We start from the raw sequence: 17258 nt of genomic DNA on the forward strand, positions 1-17258 counted from the left end.
CAGGCAGCTCCTCCTTAAGGGAAGGAGGAGGCCTGCACTTCCCGAACCTGCCGCACCGCAGCGGGCGCCGGAATAGCGCCGAACTTCAGCGCGTAGCGCCAGTTTTCAGGCGCAAACAGCTCTCAGCAGCGCCGGCAGCCGTTTGGGCGCAGAACTATTGAATTTTTGGCCCGCCCAGCGCGACTTAGCTCCGGCACTAACTTCCGGCGCTAAAGCCGTCGCTGCGCCAAAACTCAATTTCTAGGCCACAGTCTTTGTTTATTCCCAAGTGTGTTTGTCGCAGGTCAAGCAACCTAGTCCCTTCAAGCACTCAGTCAGTCAGTGGCCAGGCGTGTAACAGTTGTCCTTTAACCAGTCCCCAATATAAAAGCACTTCCAAAGACGACAGGGAATTTAGAGGAAACCTTGAATTTGGATGGTGCAGGGCGGAGAAAGAAATAAATGGGAGCTAATTCAGACAGTGCATACACAGTAGAGGACCAGGCCAAGGTTGTAATTCCCATGTAATTTGGCACTGTCCTGCTGGCAAGCATTGAACAGTGCTGGGAAGAGCACACGGATTCTGTCCACGGTTGGTCCATTATTAGAAAGCAGATGCTTAATATCACTGGCCCCACTATTGACTGATCCCAGGCTTAGTTTTGCTGGACTGTTGACGCCTATATTATCCAAACCAGATCCAAAGTTAGTGTAATTGTCTTGTGTTCCTGTCGAGGGGAGTGAGCAGCTCCAGCGGCTGAATTCAGCACTCCTCAGTAACAAGAGCTGCTCGTCAGTCTTGCAGGGACGGGTCCGATGCTGAAGGCGCAGGTCCTGGGCTTTCCCGCAGTCGCAAGCTGTCACTGCCGCTTAGCTTTGTATGGCCGGGAACGTTTCCGCCGGTCCGGCTTGCGCTGTTTGTGCAGGCGCCCGATGCTCACGCCCTGTCTCCTCCGCACAGAGATGTTCTGCTCCACGAGGCTGGCCAGCATTCCTATCGGGCAAATCAGAGAGCAGTGATCAATAATTCGGGAATCAGTCAGTCGGTTAGATTGGAATTCACCTTGAACAGTGGTGATTTTGGCCCATTAACTCTTCAACGTCACGTTAATGCTGCTAGCCAGCGGGGGCGTGCTCCTTGCTTTCCCCGGGTTAACTACCACCCAGCCTACCCAAAATACAATCAATGTAATTTTGAACAACATTTGATATCAAACTACATACAAAACATTCAGTCCGGAAGGGATGAGCAAGAATTATTTGGGCAGGTGCATGAGAAGGGTGGTTTCCCTTCAAAGATATAGATATGAAATCTCTCTTATTTACACCCTCCACATAAGTTTGGATCCTAACTCAGTATTTCCTGTGTAGCAGGGCAGATTGTTAGAGTGACTTTGAATACCTGCTTCAAGGACTCGTCTACAGATTCTCTAACTCCAACATTCAACTTCCAACAACATTTAGACTTAGGGGCTCTCGGAGTAAGATTGCCACCGGGTAGGGAGCTGACTCTGGGGAAAAATGCCACGACGCGACTGCTGCGTAGAAGCATTACAGAAACATCATGCTTCCAGTTCTAGATTAATGCACAGTATGCTTCTGCACAGCTTCCGGTCGCTGGCAGCAGTCGCTCCGTTGTCAATTAGGGTTTCCTTCTGTAAATTCTGTGCTCATTAAGACGGGGGACTTTAGCACTGGGGAGTGAAACACTATTGGATTTCTAGCATCAATGCTCAGGTCAGATGCAGAGTAACGCTCCATTTACTCAGTATCTGCTGTCAGAAGAGCACACCATAAACAATTTTTCCAATTCCCAAATTAGTCCACTAGTGTCCCTTTTGAGTGAGATTGCCAATTTGTTCCAAAATGAGGGCCCAAGCCCACTTTCTGTATAGCCAGCAGAGGGGGGAAACTTTCATGTCATTTGTCAGGACTGGTTTTGAGCCCGGGTTGGAAGGCTGCACCACCCCAGTCCCTTGGAACGATAACCCAATCAAACTTCACAGACAATTCTTGCTGTTAGTGCTAGGCCACCTGGAGAATAGTTCCTACTGAATATGGGGCTGGGTCGGGAAAGGGAGCAAGTAGCATTTGCACAATGAGGTCATAGCAACTCTATCTAATGCAGAGAAATGACTCAATACATTTGCTAACTTATACACACAGCTTTCACTGATCCCCACTGTATGCACTAAATCAGGGATTAGTCCCATAAAGCGTCACCTTGAAGAACGCAAAACGTGCCGAGACTGCAATATACGAGACACTTGCGTACAGAGCGTGTAACCCAACACGTTCAGGCTGGAACTAACCGCCTGTGATATGATGTAACGGTGTCCTTCCCAATTGAAAAGGGTCCCAAACAGCCTCAAACAGTCGCTTACCTTCTTGAGACAGCATAGAGATGAAGGTACAGATGAACTCGTCGTAATTGTGGGTCCTTCGCTGATCGTCAATCTGATCAAAAATAACGCAAAAACTTCAGATAAAACTGCTCATAAAAGATTTGTAAAACAAATAACTTGGTTACAATTTAATACACGATGCCTAGCAACATCGTACCAAATGGTCGTCAGTCTTTACAGCTCAGAGCAGCTTCAACTACAGTCCAAGCACTTCAAAAAACTATTTTCCTTCCCATTGTTACTTTAGTTTTTCTCCTTTCCTGGAGTCAAGGAGGATGATAAAAATAGACAGCCCCTGCCCGATTTTCTTTCACGGACTTCAATGGAAAACAAATGAGAGGGGTGCAAAACAGGCGGCTGATATCTCTTAAATAAGCCCACAGCTTCCCTCTGTGCCTCTCTTGGCATCCTAAGAAGGCCCCATCGAGGCACTCGTCGCTGCCGCCTTAGAGCGGCAACCCCAACTGTCCCATCCTACTCTCTCGCTGACCTTCCCGCCCAGCGAGCCTACTGGTGGCAAATCTTGCCAATCTCTTCCCCATCCAACTCATTCCTCCCAGCGCTGACCCTGTGGATGCTGGCAGTGGGGCAGCCATCACCGACCCCTCTCCGCATCTCCCTACAGAATGTCCGTTCACTTGCGAACAAGGCCCTTGCCATCCATGAGCTTATCGTGGATGACTGCAACGACATCATGGCCCTGACGGAAACTTGGTTGAGGGATGATGACACCTTACCCTTAAATGAAGCTTCCCCTCCTGGCTATGCCTTCCACCACTTGCCCCGTGGTGGCGGTGTGGCTCTCATCACCAAATCTCACCTTGGCCTGTCCCCCTATTCCGCTGGCAGTTTCTCCTCTGAGCATCTCACCTTATTCCACCCCTCTCACCTCATTTAAAATTTGTGTTCTCTACCGCCCACCCAAGTACCATAAAAATTTTATTAGAGATATCTTCACTGTTCTCCTTCAGCCTCTGCACCGAGTGACTTCTCATCCTCGGTGATTTCAACCTCCATCTCAATTCATCATGCTCTTTCCCCTCTGAGTTCACTAGCCGCCTATCCTCCCTTAATCTCTCCTTCCATGTAAACTCCCCAACCCATATTCACGACCACCCCCTTGACCTTGCCATTTCTCGTGGCCTCGCTACTCCCATCGTGTCAATTGCAGATAATGCCATCTCTGACCATTTCCTCGTATCGCTCTCCACCCACATCCCCCTTCCACCCCCCCGACCCTACTTCCTTCTGTGTCCTGAAAAAAACTCTCTCCCAACTCTCTTACAACTGCACTTATGAAATTCCAACTGTCCAGCCTTTGGCCCTCCATTCACCATGACGTTTCTGCAGCTACCGATCTGTTCAACCACACCCTCACCACCACCTTTGATGCCCTAGTTCCTACTAAAACAATTGCCATCCCTCACCCTAGCCGTTCCACCTGGTACAGCTCTCATCTTCGCTCCCTTAAGTCCAAGGGACGCAGACTTGAATGGATATGGCGGACAACTGGTTTAGTCATTCACCGCCAGATCTGGCTGGACCACATAAAGCATTATCGGGTTCTGCTCTCGTCTGCCAAGATTGCTCACTATTCTGGAATCATTCTGGAATGCAAAGATAAACCCCGGCTCCTATTCTCTACTGCTAACCGTCTTCTTAAATCCCTCTCCCCTGTCTCCTCCACTCTCACCTCCGATAACAAATATGAGGAGCTCATGGACTTCATTGGCTCTAAGATTGAGACCATCCGTTCAGCTGCCTCTGCCACGTCCCTTCCTTCCCCTAGCCCACTGGGGCCAAACTTCCTCTATGGTTCCCCCTACCCTAGCTCTGAACTCACATCTTTCTCCAGTTTCTCTCCGATCTCCCCTCATGACCCCTCTGCGCTCATGACTCAAGAATATTGGGAAACATAGAAACATAGAAGATAGGAGCAGGTGTAGGCCATTCGGCCCCTCGAGCCTGCTCCGCCATTCAATGCGATCATGGCTGATCATCCGAATTCAGTACCCTATCCCTGCTTTCTCCCCATATCCCTTGATCTCCTTAGCCTTAAGAAATATATCTAACTCCTTCTTGAATATATTTAATGAATTGGCCTCAACTGTCTTCTGTGGTAGAGAATTCCACAGGTTCACCACTCTCTGGGTGAAGAAATTCCTCCTCATCTCAGTCCTAAATGGCTTACCTCTTATCCTTAGACTGTGACCCCTGGTTCTGGACTCCCCCGCCATCGGGAACAGCCTTCCTGCATCTAGTCTGTCCAGTCCTGTTAGAATTTTATAAGTTTCAATGAGATCCCTCTCATTCTTCTAAACGCTAGAGAATATAAGCCTAATCGACCCAATCGCTCTTCATACGTCATTCCTGCCATCCCAGGTATCAGTCTGGTGAATCTTCGCTGCACTCCTTCCATGGCAAGAACATCCTTCCTCAGATAAGGCGACCAAAACTGCACACAATACTCAAGATGTGGTCTCACCAAGGCCCTGTACAACTGCAGCAAGACATCCTTGCTCCTGTACTCGAATCCTCTCGCTATGAAGGCCAACATACCATTTGCCTTCTTAACTGCCTGCTGCACCTGCATGCTTACCTTCAGCGACTGGTGCACAAGGACACCCAGGTCTCTTTGCACTTCCCCTTTTCTCAATCTATTGCTGTTCAGATAATAATCTGCCTTCCTGTTTTTGCAACCAAAATGGATAACCTCGCATTTATCCACATTATACTGCATCTGCCATATCGCCCAACCTGTCCAAATCGTACTGGAGTTTCTCTGCACCCTCCTCACAGCACACACGCCCACCCAGCTTTGTGTCGTCTGCAAACTTGAGATATTACATCTAGTTCCCTCGTCTAGATCATTAATATATATTGTGAATAACTGGGGTCCTAGCACCGATCCCTGCGGTACCCCACTAGTCACTGCCTTCCACTCGGAAAAAGACCCGTTTATTCCAACTCCTTGCTTCCTGTCTGCCAACCAGTTTTCTATCCAAGTCAGTACCTTACCCCCAATCCCATGTGCTTTAACTTTGCACGCTAGTCTCTTATGCGGGACCTTATCGAAAGCCTTCTGAAAGTCCAAATACACCACATCCACTGGTTCTCCCATATCTATTCTACCAGCTACATCCTCAAAAAATTCCAGTAGATTAGTCAAGCATGATTTACCTTTTGTAAATCCATGTTGACTTTGTCCGATCCTGTCACTGTTTTCCAAGTGCTCTGCTATTACATCTTTTATAATAGACTCTAGCATTTTCCCCACTACCGATGTCAGGCTTACCGGTTTATAATTCCCCATTTTTTCTCTACCACCTTTTTTTAAAATAGTGGGGTTACATTAGCTACCCTCCAATCCATGGGTACTGTTCCAGAGTCTATAGAATTTTGGAAGATGACCAGCAATGCATCTACTATTTCTAGGGCCACTTCCTTAAGTACCCTAGGATGTAGGTTATCAGGCCCTGGGGATTTATCGGCCTTGAATCCCGTCAATTTCCCGAACACCATTTCCCTACAAATACTGATTTCATTCAGTTCCTCCCTCTCATTAGACCCTATGTTCCCCAGCATCTCTGGGAATTTATTTGTGTCCTCCTTTGTGAAGACAGAACCAAAGTATGTAATTGGTCTGCCATGTCTTTGTTCCTCGTTATAAATTCCCCTGATTCTGACGCTTGACTTTACCAATCTTTTTCTCTTCACATATCTATAGAAGCTTTTACAGTCAGTTTTTATGACTGTAAGACCGAAGCCACTGTTTTCGGTCCCTGCCACAAACTCCGTTCCCTAGCCACCGATTCCATCCCTCTCCCTAACATCTGTCTGAGGCTGAACCACACTGTTCACAACCTTGGTGTCATATTTGACCCCGAAATGAGCTCCCGACCACATATCCGCAGCATAACAAAGACCGCCTATTTCCACCTCCATAACATCGCCTGTCTCCACCCTTGCCTCAGCTCATCCGCTGCTGAAACCTTCATCCATGCCTTTGTTACCTCTAAACTTGACTATTCCAATGCACTCCTGGCTGGCCTCCCATATTCTACTCTACATAAACTTGAGGTCATCCAAACCTCAGCTGCCTGTGTCCTAACTCGCACCAAGTCCCGTTCGCCCATCACCCCTGTGCTCGCTGACCTACATTGGCTTCCGGTTAAGCAGCGCCTTGATTTCAAAATTCTCATCCTGGTTTTCAAATCCCTCCATGGCCTCGCCCCTTCCCATCTCTGTAATCTCCTTCAGCCCCACAACACCACCCCCCCGCCGCAAGATATCTGCCTTCCTCTAATTCTGCCCTCTTGAGCATCCCTGATTATAATCGCTCAACCTTTGGTGGCCGTGCCTTCTGCTGCCGAGGCCCTAAGCTCTGGAATTCCCTGCCTAAATCTCTCCGCCCTTCCCCACTGGTCATCGAAGAATGGGAGCGGTTTGACATTTAGTGACCACGGAGGTCCAACACATGTACACACACATGTGCACGCATGCATTCACACATTTCCCAGCAGGGGTCACTATGTGATTTTTCTCTACCTTAGCCCAGAGCTCTTGGTCCAATTATAGTACCCCAACTGAGATCAGCTAACTCAGCACACACCAGGGGGGAATCTGGGATCTTGCTGGTATAAATGGCTTAATATCAGGCAGTGCATTTACTCACTGAGAGCGATGGAGAGACCACTTATCATTTCTATTCACCTTGTATTTCTTACGCTTTTCCACCTCCTCCTTAAGGCATACCTCGCAGTTAGAGATCTCAGCCTCCACACACTTCAATAAGGCCAATAGCTCCTGGAAACAACGCAAGAATTGGTAAAGGGGGAGGGGGCTCTGTTTCCATACAGAAAGAACTGAGTTATCTAACAATAAACATTACAACATCTTCCCGCCTCACACCTGCTGCCAAGAGTGAAAGTGTACAAAATTAGAAATAAAACTATTGCAACTTTTGTTTTTCACCAAACGTGTCTTTTCTCAGCTCCCGAGAGTAACCGTGATTTGATCCTGCTCACTCATCGGATCATCACACAGGGCAAATTCACCTGGGTTACTGCCCCTTTACCTGGAGAGTCAGGTGAGCTCTCTGCCCCTTTCCCACCCTGGCTGTTCAGAACTCTGCTTGGAGGAGACAGTAGCAAGTGCTAACGGATCAATATAATTAGTAACTAGAAAGCTAATACAGTAACACAGGGTCCCAGCCATGGCAGATGACAAGAGAATGGCAGACAGTCACCTGCTACAGCATAATCCTTGGCATTATAGTAGTTTTCTCTTCCCTTCTCCTCCCTTGAAGCTGATATCTCTTTTGATGGGGTATAGTTCATGGGCACCAGCAATCCTCCAGGAACTAGGCCAAGGGACCATTCTTCAAATGCAAGCCTAGACAGTGAGCGTTGGCAGACTATTCGACTGGGGGCAGTTAAGGGCATGTTGCCCTTAACCATTGTCCACTATCCAGAATTTCCTAGATTCCAGAACAGTCCCAGCGGATTGGAAGGTAGCAAATGTAGCACCGCTATTCAAGAAAGGAGGGAGGGAGAAAACAGGGAACTACAGGCCAATTAGCCTGACATCAGTTGTCGGGAAAATGTTGGAATCCATTATTAAGGAAGTGGTAACAGGGCACTAAGAAAATCATAGTATGATTAGGCAGAGTCAACATTGTTTTATGAAGGGGAAATCGTGTTTGCCAAATTTATTAGTGTTTTTTTTTAGGGTAGATAAAGGGGAACCAGTAGATGTAGTATATTTGGATTTGATAAGGCATTTGGTAAAGTGTCACATAAAAGGTCATTATGCAAGATAAGGTCTCATGGGGTTGGGGGTTATATATTAGCATGGATAGAGGATTGGTTAACAGGCATAAAATAGAGTGGGGATAAACAGGTCATTTCAGGTTGGCAGGCTGTAACTAGTGAGGTGCTGCAAGGATCAGTGCTGGGGCCTCAGCTATTTACAATCTAAATTAATGACTTAGATGAAGGGACTGGGTGTAATGTATCAAGTTTGCCAACGATACAAAGCTAGGTGGGATATGGAGATCAGGCGGGAAAGTGGCAATGAGGTCGAAGATCAGCCATGATCTTATTGAATGGAATAGCATGCTTGAGGGGCCGTAAGGCCGACTCCTGCTCCTATTTCTTATGTTCTTAAGCATGGCTTACTGATAGCATCAGGTGCAGGAATCCTGTTTAATTTTACCTTTACCTAACCTGGGGCAGTGAGACTAACTGTAGTGCCCTTATCACTGCCCCTGCATCTAATTCAATATAGACTGGAGATGAAACCTGGGGCCTTCTTTGCCCTGTGGCTCAGAACCACACTGGGCACTGCAATTACCTTCCGAATCCGATCAGTCTGAATCTTTCCATTTATTACAGCAATCCTCACTCAGCCAGTCACCTACCTTAGGTGAATACTTTTCTGCAACATTTTGTTCAGTGCTTCCACTCCCTGGAAATTTCTCCTTCCTGTCACAGGACCCGGGGGACTCTTTTCCATCCTCCATTTTGACTTCCGTAGGCCTGTCCGCACAGTGAGGCAATGGTGAGCTTTTAATGGAGTCTGTTTTCTGCTGGTCTACAACCAAAGAGGTGATAGTTAAAAAAAATGATGTCCTAAAAGCAGTTAACAAACTCTTTCTAAATGTCTGATATTGACTGGTCTGGTACGAATTACAGGGCGTTGTAAGTTTGGGGTCGCTTCAGATATTCATGGGTTCAGCAGCGCTGGTCATGACTGTAAGCGGTCCCTGGATCTTATATTTAGGAGTGTGCCTATACTGCCCAGTATCTAATTATATAGTAGCATATCCCAAGGGTCTAACAAGAGGACCCCATTGGTGATATGGAAGGCAGAAATATCCAGTTTATATTCTGGCCAAGTGCAAGTGGGGGCACATATCAATAGGTCATATATACACCAGAGGGGAAAATTGTAGTTTGCTATCTATTGTGATATGATGATGATTCTAGAATATTTTGAGGTAAGTGTGGAGAAGTGACTTGAAAAATAAGAGGGACTTAAAAAATAAAAGGGACTGAAGACTAACAAATCTCTTGGGCCGATAGCATATATCCGAGGGAAACCAGGGAGTGTTGGCCGCAGTAAAAATGGGGACAAATTGGACCCTTGTCCAACAGCGTCACATCAATACTGGGTAAAATAATTGAACTATAGTGATGTTGAGCACTACAGACGAGCCTGATTTGATGTACACAAATATGAACGCAATGTACAGTTCTCCCCCACCTTTCCTGCATGCTGACCCGTTTCTCTCCCCCACCTCTCCTGCATGCTGACCCTAGTATCTTTCTGCTCACCTCTGCTGAAGGTGACCCCAGTATCTTTCTGCTCACCTCTGCTGAAGGTGATGACCCCAGTATCTTTCTGCTCACCTCTGCTGAAGGTGATGACCCTAGTTTCTTTCTCTCTAACTCTGCTGAAGGTGATGACCCCAGTTTCTTTCTGCTCACCTCTGCTGAAGGTGATGACCCCAGTATCTTTCTGCTCACCTCTGCTGAAGGTGATGACCCCAGTATCTTTCTGCTCACCTCTGCTGAAGGTGATGACCCCAGTATCTTTCTGCTCACCTCTGCTGAAGGTGATGACCCCAGTTTCTTTCTGCTCACCTCTGCTGAAGGTGATGACCCCAGTTTCTTTCTCTCTAACTCTGCTGAAGGTGATGACCCCAGTTTCTTTCTGCTCACCTCTGCTGAAGGTAATGACCCGTTTCTTTCTGCTCATCTCTGCTGAAGGTGATGACCCCAGTATCTTTCTCTCTAACTCTGCTGAAGGTGATGACCCCAGTTTCTTTCTGCTCACCTCTGCTGAAGGTGATGACCCCAGTTTCTTTCTGCTCACCTCTGCTGAAGGTGATGACCCCAGTTTCTTTCTCTCTAACTCCGCTGAAGGTGATGACCCCAGTTTCTTTCTGCTCACCTCTGCTGAAGGTGATGACCCCAGTTTCTTTCTCTCTAACTCTGCTGAAGGTGATGACCCCAGTTTCTTTCTGCTCACCTCTGCTGAAGGTGATGACCCCAGTATCTTTCTGCTCACCTCTGCTGAAGGTGATGACCCCAGTTTCTTTCTGCTCACCTCTGCTGAAGGTGATGACCCCAGTTTCTTTCTGCTCACCTCTGCTGAAGTTGATGACCCCAGTTTCTTTCTCTCTAACTCTGCTGGAGGTGATGACCCCAGTTTCTTTCTGCTCACCTCTGCTGAAGGTGATGACCCCAGTATCTTTCTGCTCACCTCTGCTGAAGGTGATGACCCCAGTTTCTTTCTGCTCACCTCTGCTGAAGTTGATGACCCCAGTTTCTTTCTCTCTAACTCTGCTGAAGGTGATGACCCCAGTATCTTTCTGCTCACCTCTGCTGAAGGTGATGACCCTAGTTTCTTCTCCCCAACTCTCCTGAAGGTGATGACCCCAATTTCTTTCTCCTCACCTTTCTTTAAGGTGCTGACTCTTGCAGGGGCTCATGGCTCCAGTAATGCCGACAGTCCTTCAGTATCTCACTGAAGTGGCCATTTTTCATGCATCAGTTTAAGTACTCTATGCTTGAAGGCTACCCAAACATAGCTCGATTCAGTTGGTAGTACTTTCGCCTCTTAGTCAGAAGGTTGTGGGTTCAAGCCCCACTCCAGGGTTTAAGCACATAATTCAGGCTGAGAGAGGTGCTGTTTTGGATGAGCCATTTACCTGAGGCCGTCGGCCTTTCGAGGTGGATGTAAATAATCAGAAGGCACTGTTCAAAGAGGAGCAGGGAATTTTCCCCGGGTCTTGGCAAACATCCCTGTTTTAACCAACACAACTGAAAACTGGTCTTTATCTCACCTGCTATTTCTGCCTACATAACAACAGTGAGTACACTTTGAAAGTGCTTCACATCCAATGAATTATTTTTTAGACATCATGAGGATGTGATAAGGTGCTGGATAAATGTACGTTTTTTTCTTTTCTTATAGTTACCATACAACCTGTCCTCACACGTGGGCAGAGGGATAATGAAATGAGACCAAAGAGGTGCTGTAAAATGAGCGGGACTCTGGCTGACTATCTCCCCTCCCTGGACTGGGGACACCGAGACTACTTATTGCTGCCCCTTCTGAGCTCAGCTAACTCATCACAAACCGCAGATTGGGATGTTCCTGGTCTATCTGGGGCAGCTACTCACTGCACCATCAGCGCAGCCCCATTACTGCTGCGTTTCCTACATTACATCAGTGATTACGTTTCAAAAATACTTGATTGGCTGTAAAGCGCTTTGGGACATCCTGAGGTTGTGAAAGGTGCTATAGAAATGCAAGTCTTTCTTTATTTACATCTTTTTCCTTGCAGGACTTCACTCTGCCCCCTCAACCTCTCATCATTTAGCTCCTACCTGTGATTCCGAGGGTCTGCAGCATTCCTTCATCTCCCAGGTGTAACAGGTTCGTGCTAACAACCGGCCCAAGGTCACGCACTGCTCGGTTGTAGCGCATGCAATCCACTCGGGACAGACTTTCCTCCTCCCCAAACAGCACTTTGGAGATGTGAGAGGTGACTGGGCTCGAGGGGCGGGTGGGGTTGGCTGAACGGATGGGGGAGCGGAGCGGAGAGTTGAAAGCGCTCCCAATCTCCGAGGCGGTGTCCGTGCTCTCATTGCTGGGGGTCGGAGAAGGCTGGGAATGGGCGGGAACGCCACCGCCAATGGTTTTTATGGAAAGGGGAATAGACAAGTCCTTCTGGGATTCCTTTAGCTTCTCAGTCAGCACGTTGATAGTGTTGGGCTGCAGAAGGGAAAGCTGCTCGCTGGCTCGTTGCTCCTGTAACAGATGGTTCTTCTTTTTATACCTTCACACAAAGAGAAAAAATAAACTGATGCTGAGGCAACGCAGGAAGTATCTTTTCATATTACACTTATATACACAACATACACAATAACCTGGTTCGATTGGAACTACACCAACAATTAACAAAGAGGTGTGTGTGTGTGTGTGTGGCCATGTAGGTATTAAGACAAAGCTATGCCATGGGTCCCCTAATAGTGGATAAATTACTGGCTGGTGTGATACTGACCCTTACAGAGGGTCCCAGGTTTGACCCCTGACCTGTGCTGAGCAACAGTTGTCCTCGATGCCCACAGGCCAGGAAGGCAGTCAGGTTTCTCGCCTCTAATGTCTAACCTGTGACAGTCTGCTGCACATGTGGACATTGGCTGTGAACAGATTGGGGCTTGGCTGTAATATCCGCCAAGTTGAATAGCCTGCCAACACTCATTATCCAGGCAATTACACATTATGGTATTCCAGGGTAGGAGACATTTTGTACAATTGTACCCTAGCAAGAGTCGTTGCCTTCAGGAGTGCAGGGGAGAAAAATCGACGTGGGCCTATGTCCTGGAACTGGGTGAGGCTCTGCTAGCTCACTAAATATAGGCAACATAGGTCCATGCATGAACATAGCTGGTGAGTGTCAGCAGGCAATTTGACTGTGAGGGGGACATCATAGCCAAGCCCATCCTTTTGTTAACATGCCATTCACATGTGGATTTTCCAGCAGGGGTCACTGAATAGCAATTAGGAGTGGGAACCCTGGCTGACTTTTCTCATCCTTAACCCAGACCAACTGCAGCAGCTTGGCTGAGATCAGCTAACGCTACACAGACCTAGGATTAAACCTGGGATCTCCTTGCTCTACGCGGTTCAGTTCTACCCCAAGCTGGTGTACTTACCAACCGAGTCAATGGGGGAAGTTTGGGGCATTTTAGATAATGACTGTAGTATAATTGACCAGACTACAAGAGGGGAAAGGATATATCAGCACCACTAATTCATAGCACAGAACAGTCTTTAGAACCACCGTTTTGTCCCCCTGGTTTCTTCACTTCTGAAGGTGTTGACTCCTTGCTCCTGTACCAACAGATCATGGATACATTTCAGAAGCTGAATGCGCTCTGGACTGACCTGATAGCTGTGTTGGTATTCTGACAATCTTCCTCCTCTTCCTCATCGTACTCATCATCATTGTCCGAGTAACGGTGGTGCTGGGGAATGGGCAGTCGGCCATGACCAACACCAGACGCAAGGTCTTCCTCTTCCTGTGGGGAGGCAACAACACGTGATAACACACTGACCTGGCTACCAAGCTGAATCCCCCAGCCTCATTCACACTGGATTTAGACAGCTAATCTGGCAAGATGGGGCTCATTTGTAAATAGCTTACTCGGTCCATGTGCTACAAGCCTATGTTACCAATGCCTCATACTTGGGTGTCAGCCGTGGCTCAGTGGGTAACACTGAGTCAGAAAGTCATGGGCTCAAGCTCCACTTTAGATACTTAAGCACAAAATCTAGGCTGACACTGCAGTATTATACTGGTGGAGTGCTGCACTATCGGAGGTGCCGCCTTTCAAATAAGGCATTAAACTGAGGCCTCGTCTGCCTTCTCACGTGGATGTAAAAGATCCCATGGCATTATTTTGACGATGAGCAGGCAAATTCTCCCTGGAGTCTGCTAATATTTATTCCTCAACCAACATTATCTCCCCGGCACTCCTGAAACCACCTTTTTCCACTAAAACACAGATTATAAACGGTCGTTATCACATTGCTGTTTGTGGGAGCTTGCTGTGCGCAAATTGGCTGCCGGGTTTCCCACATTCCAACAGTGACTACAATTCAAAAGTAATTCATTGGCTGTAAAGCGCTTGGGGACATTTCTGAGGTTGTGAAAGGCGCTATAGAAATGCAAGTTCCTTCTTTTGGTCACATTACCCAGGTGTGTTCCTTAAAGGAATTTACGCCCGAGGCTGCCCTCCACTCCACACACCCACCCCCCCACCCCCAAACCTATCTCATTCAATTGGAGAATGGTTTTCAATTCTCCACCTGGAGGAATCATCATGGACACCCAAGGAATCATCGAGAGCAGTGAATAAACACCCAACATCGAAACTAATGAAAGCTAAAACAGCAAAACAGGAACACAGGTTCTGATCATGACAGGGTTGAAAGGCAATTAGGAACAGATATGATGGGAGCTTTGCATGTGGAGGTTAAACTTTATAAGAATGAGGGAAACTAAGGTAAGCAATAGCGCACGGTTCTTGGCAGTGCTTGCAGTTTACCAAATGTACCAACACTTTACAAAGTTGGGACGAACCTTGCAAACTAATTATTTCAGTCACTGAAGCCTTTGTGATCATTCCCCAGTTTTCTTCTCCACTGATGTAGCTGACTCTAGCTGTGGTAAAGTTCTGTGGTACTAGACACCCTGCAATACTTCACCCACAGGATGTTCTTCCTGTGTAAACACAGAATCCTAATCCTGCACTCAGACACACTCTCATTGCAGGATTGGATAGCGATCCCAGTTGATTCTTGCTCCCCTAACCCGGAAACACGGAGACCAATTGCAGCACCCCAAACTGCTGCCCTGGCTGAAACCAGCCAACTCACGCAGACCTGGGAAGCAGCACGAGACCTTCTGGACCCCCTGGGTGGTGCAGCTACCCACTAAATCCACTGGGGGAGCTGCCACCTTCTTGCAGTGGGGAAAGAATTAAACTGACATCGCTGGCAGTTTCACTGAATGGTGTAATATAATAAAGACAATAATCTAATAGGCCTTTTGCAGTAGTAAGCTTTTTCCAAGTTGCTGAGCTGGCAGTTGAGATAACCTAGCCGGACATGGAACCATAAGAGGCCTAAGAGGATGTAAGTTCTGTTCTGGCAGGAAAGTAAAACAATGAAAGAGGCCTAGAGAGGCAGGAAAGGAGGACAATGAGTACCCCATTTGGCATAAATAGAGGTCATAGGTGCAACAACAGCTTGAGAGATAACGGACATATACTTCTCAGATAATAAAGGCGGTACTTTAATGTAATGTGGCACAGGCAACCAATCAGTGAAGATGCATGTGGGCCGGGATCCAATCGGGTGGCAGGAATGAATTGTGCATGAGATGGCCATGTGTATTGTAATGTATAAGAGTGTAGTGTTTGCTTTGGCAATTTGGAAAGGTCTGGCTAAGACAGAGCAGACTGTTTCCCTACCGGTGCAATAAAGACAACTTGACTATCGATCTAAAACCTTGTGTCGAGTGTTGGTTTAAAATACTCCACAACATTCTAAATGAGTACAACAAATTCACGGGATGTGGGTGTCGCTAGCAAGGCCAGCATTTATTGCCCATCCCTAACTGTCCTTGAGAAGGTGGTGGTGAGCCACCTTTACAACAGAGTGACTTTCTAGGCCATTTCAGAGGGCAGTTAAGAGTCAACCACATTGCTGTGGGTCTGGAGTCACATATAGACCAGACATGGTACGGGCGGCAGATTTCCTTCCCTAAAGGACATTAGTGAATCAGCTAAACTGATACTAGCTTTAAATTCCAGATTTATTTCATTAATTGAATTTAAATTCCCCAGCTTTGTGTACATACACCACCAGGTCTCTGTTCCTGTACCCCCTTTAAAATTGTATAATTTAGTTTTTATTGCTTCTCCTCATTCTTCCAACCAAAATGTGTCACTTCACACTTCTCTGCGTTAAATTTCATGTGCCATGTGTCTGCCCATTTCACCAGTCTGTCTATGTCCTCCTGAAGTCTGTTACTATCTGCTTCATTGTTTACTTCATTTCCAAGCTTCATATCATCTACAAACTTTGATATTATGCCCTGTATACCCAAGTCCAGGTCATGAACATACATCAAAAAGAGCAGTGGTCCTATTACCGACCCCTGGGGAACATCTCCCTCTAGTCTGAAAAACTGTTCACCACTACTCTCTGCTTTCTGTCCCTTAGCCAATTTTGTATTCATGCTGCCACTGTCGCTTCCATCCCATGAGCTTTCATTTTATTAACAAGTCTATTATGTGGTACTTTGTCAAATGCCTTTTGAAAGTCCACATACACATCAACGGCACAACCCTAATCAACCCTCTGCGTTACTTCATCAAAGAGCTCAGTCAAGTTCGTCAAACATGATTTGCCGTTAACAAATCTGTGCTGACTTTCATTTATTAGCCCATACTTTCCAAATGCCAATTAATTTTGTCCTGGTTTATTGTCTCTAAAAGTTTCCCCGCCACCGATGGTAAACTGACTGACCTGTAGTTGCCGGGTTTAACCCCTATCCCCTTTTTAAACAGGGATGTAACACTTGCACCCTCTGAATGAGAATAAATCTCTCTGCTGTTAATAAGACTGTGTTAATGACAGTTTCAGTCTAGTGCCACTTGACTTGAGAAGACAAGACCAACCCAAACTGCCATGTGTGAACAGGAGGTTTTTCCACTCTCTCCCCTGCTGCATGCCTTTTCAGCTTCCAAATGACTAAATCCTTCTCTTGCCCCAATCTGTGAGAAACAGTCTCTATACTGCACAAAGCCAATTTGTCTTTGAAACCATGTTCACCCATATTTAGGACAATTACCTAAAGCCGGATCAGGGTGTCAATATCACCATTATAGTCCATGTTCGAGATGTTTTGGTGAATGTCACACTGCACTGTCTTATTTTTAACAGCAAGGTGTCCCATACTGTTCGAAGCAAGCCCACTAAACACCTTTTTCTTCCTCACATGATTTGTGAGCGCCTCTAATCAGCAGAATCATCGAATCAAACAGCACAGAAAAAGGCCATTCAGCCCACTGTGCCTGTGCCAGCTCTTTGAAAGAGCTATCCAATTAATCCCACTCCCCTGCTCTTTCCCCATAGCCCGCAATTAGTCATTCAGTTATTGAAGCAGCAGCTGGTCTCTGCAGTCCTGCTAAGTTCATTGTGGGTTTATCCTGTTAGTGTGATCTGTGTTATTGAAATGTTCAGATAGATCTGAACATAGATCATTTGAAGTATGGGTACAGTAGCATA

General features: G+C 46.8%; 1 protein-coding gene across 4 annotated transcripts in view; it reads right to left on the reverse strand.

Moving 5' to 3' along the window:
* Positions 1–486: 486 nt before the first annotated feature.
* Positions 487–17258, reverse strand: part of bap1 (BRCA1 associated deubiquitinase 1) — a 79663-nt gene continuing 62891 nt past the window's right edge. For all 4 annotated transcript variants that reach the window (XM_086001306.1, XM_086001304.1, XM_086001305.1 and 1 more), the window contains 6 exons: positions 13347–13480; positions 11783–12234; positions 8806–8978; positions 7098–7190; positions 2364–2436; positions 487–973 (listed from right to left, as the gene is read on the reverse strand). In XM_086001306.1, the coding sequence (XP_085857432.1) occupies positions 840–973; positions 2364–2436; positions 7098–7190; positions 8806–8978; positions 11783–12234; positions 13347–13480 (1059 nt within the window). In that variant the 3' untranslated portion in view covers positions 487–839. The remainder of the gene's footprint in view (positions 974–2363; positions 2437–7097; positions 7191–8805; positions 8979–11782; positions 12235–13346; positions 13481–17258) is intronic.

Source organism: Somniosus microcephalus, chromosome 11 (genome assembly GCF_052327205.1).
Source record: "Somniosus microcephalus isolate GS21.2 chromosome 11, FLI_Smic_1.0, whole genome shotgun sequence".
NCBI classification, from domain to species: Eukaryota; Metazoa; Chordata; class Chondrichthyes; order Squaliformes; family Somniosidae; genus Somniosus; species Somniosus microcephalus.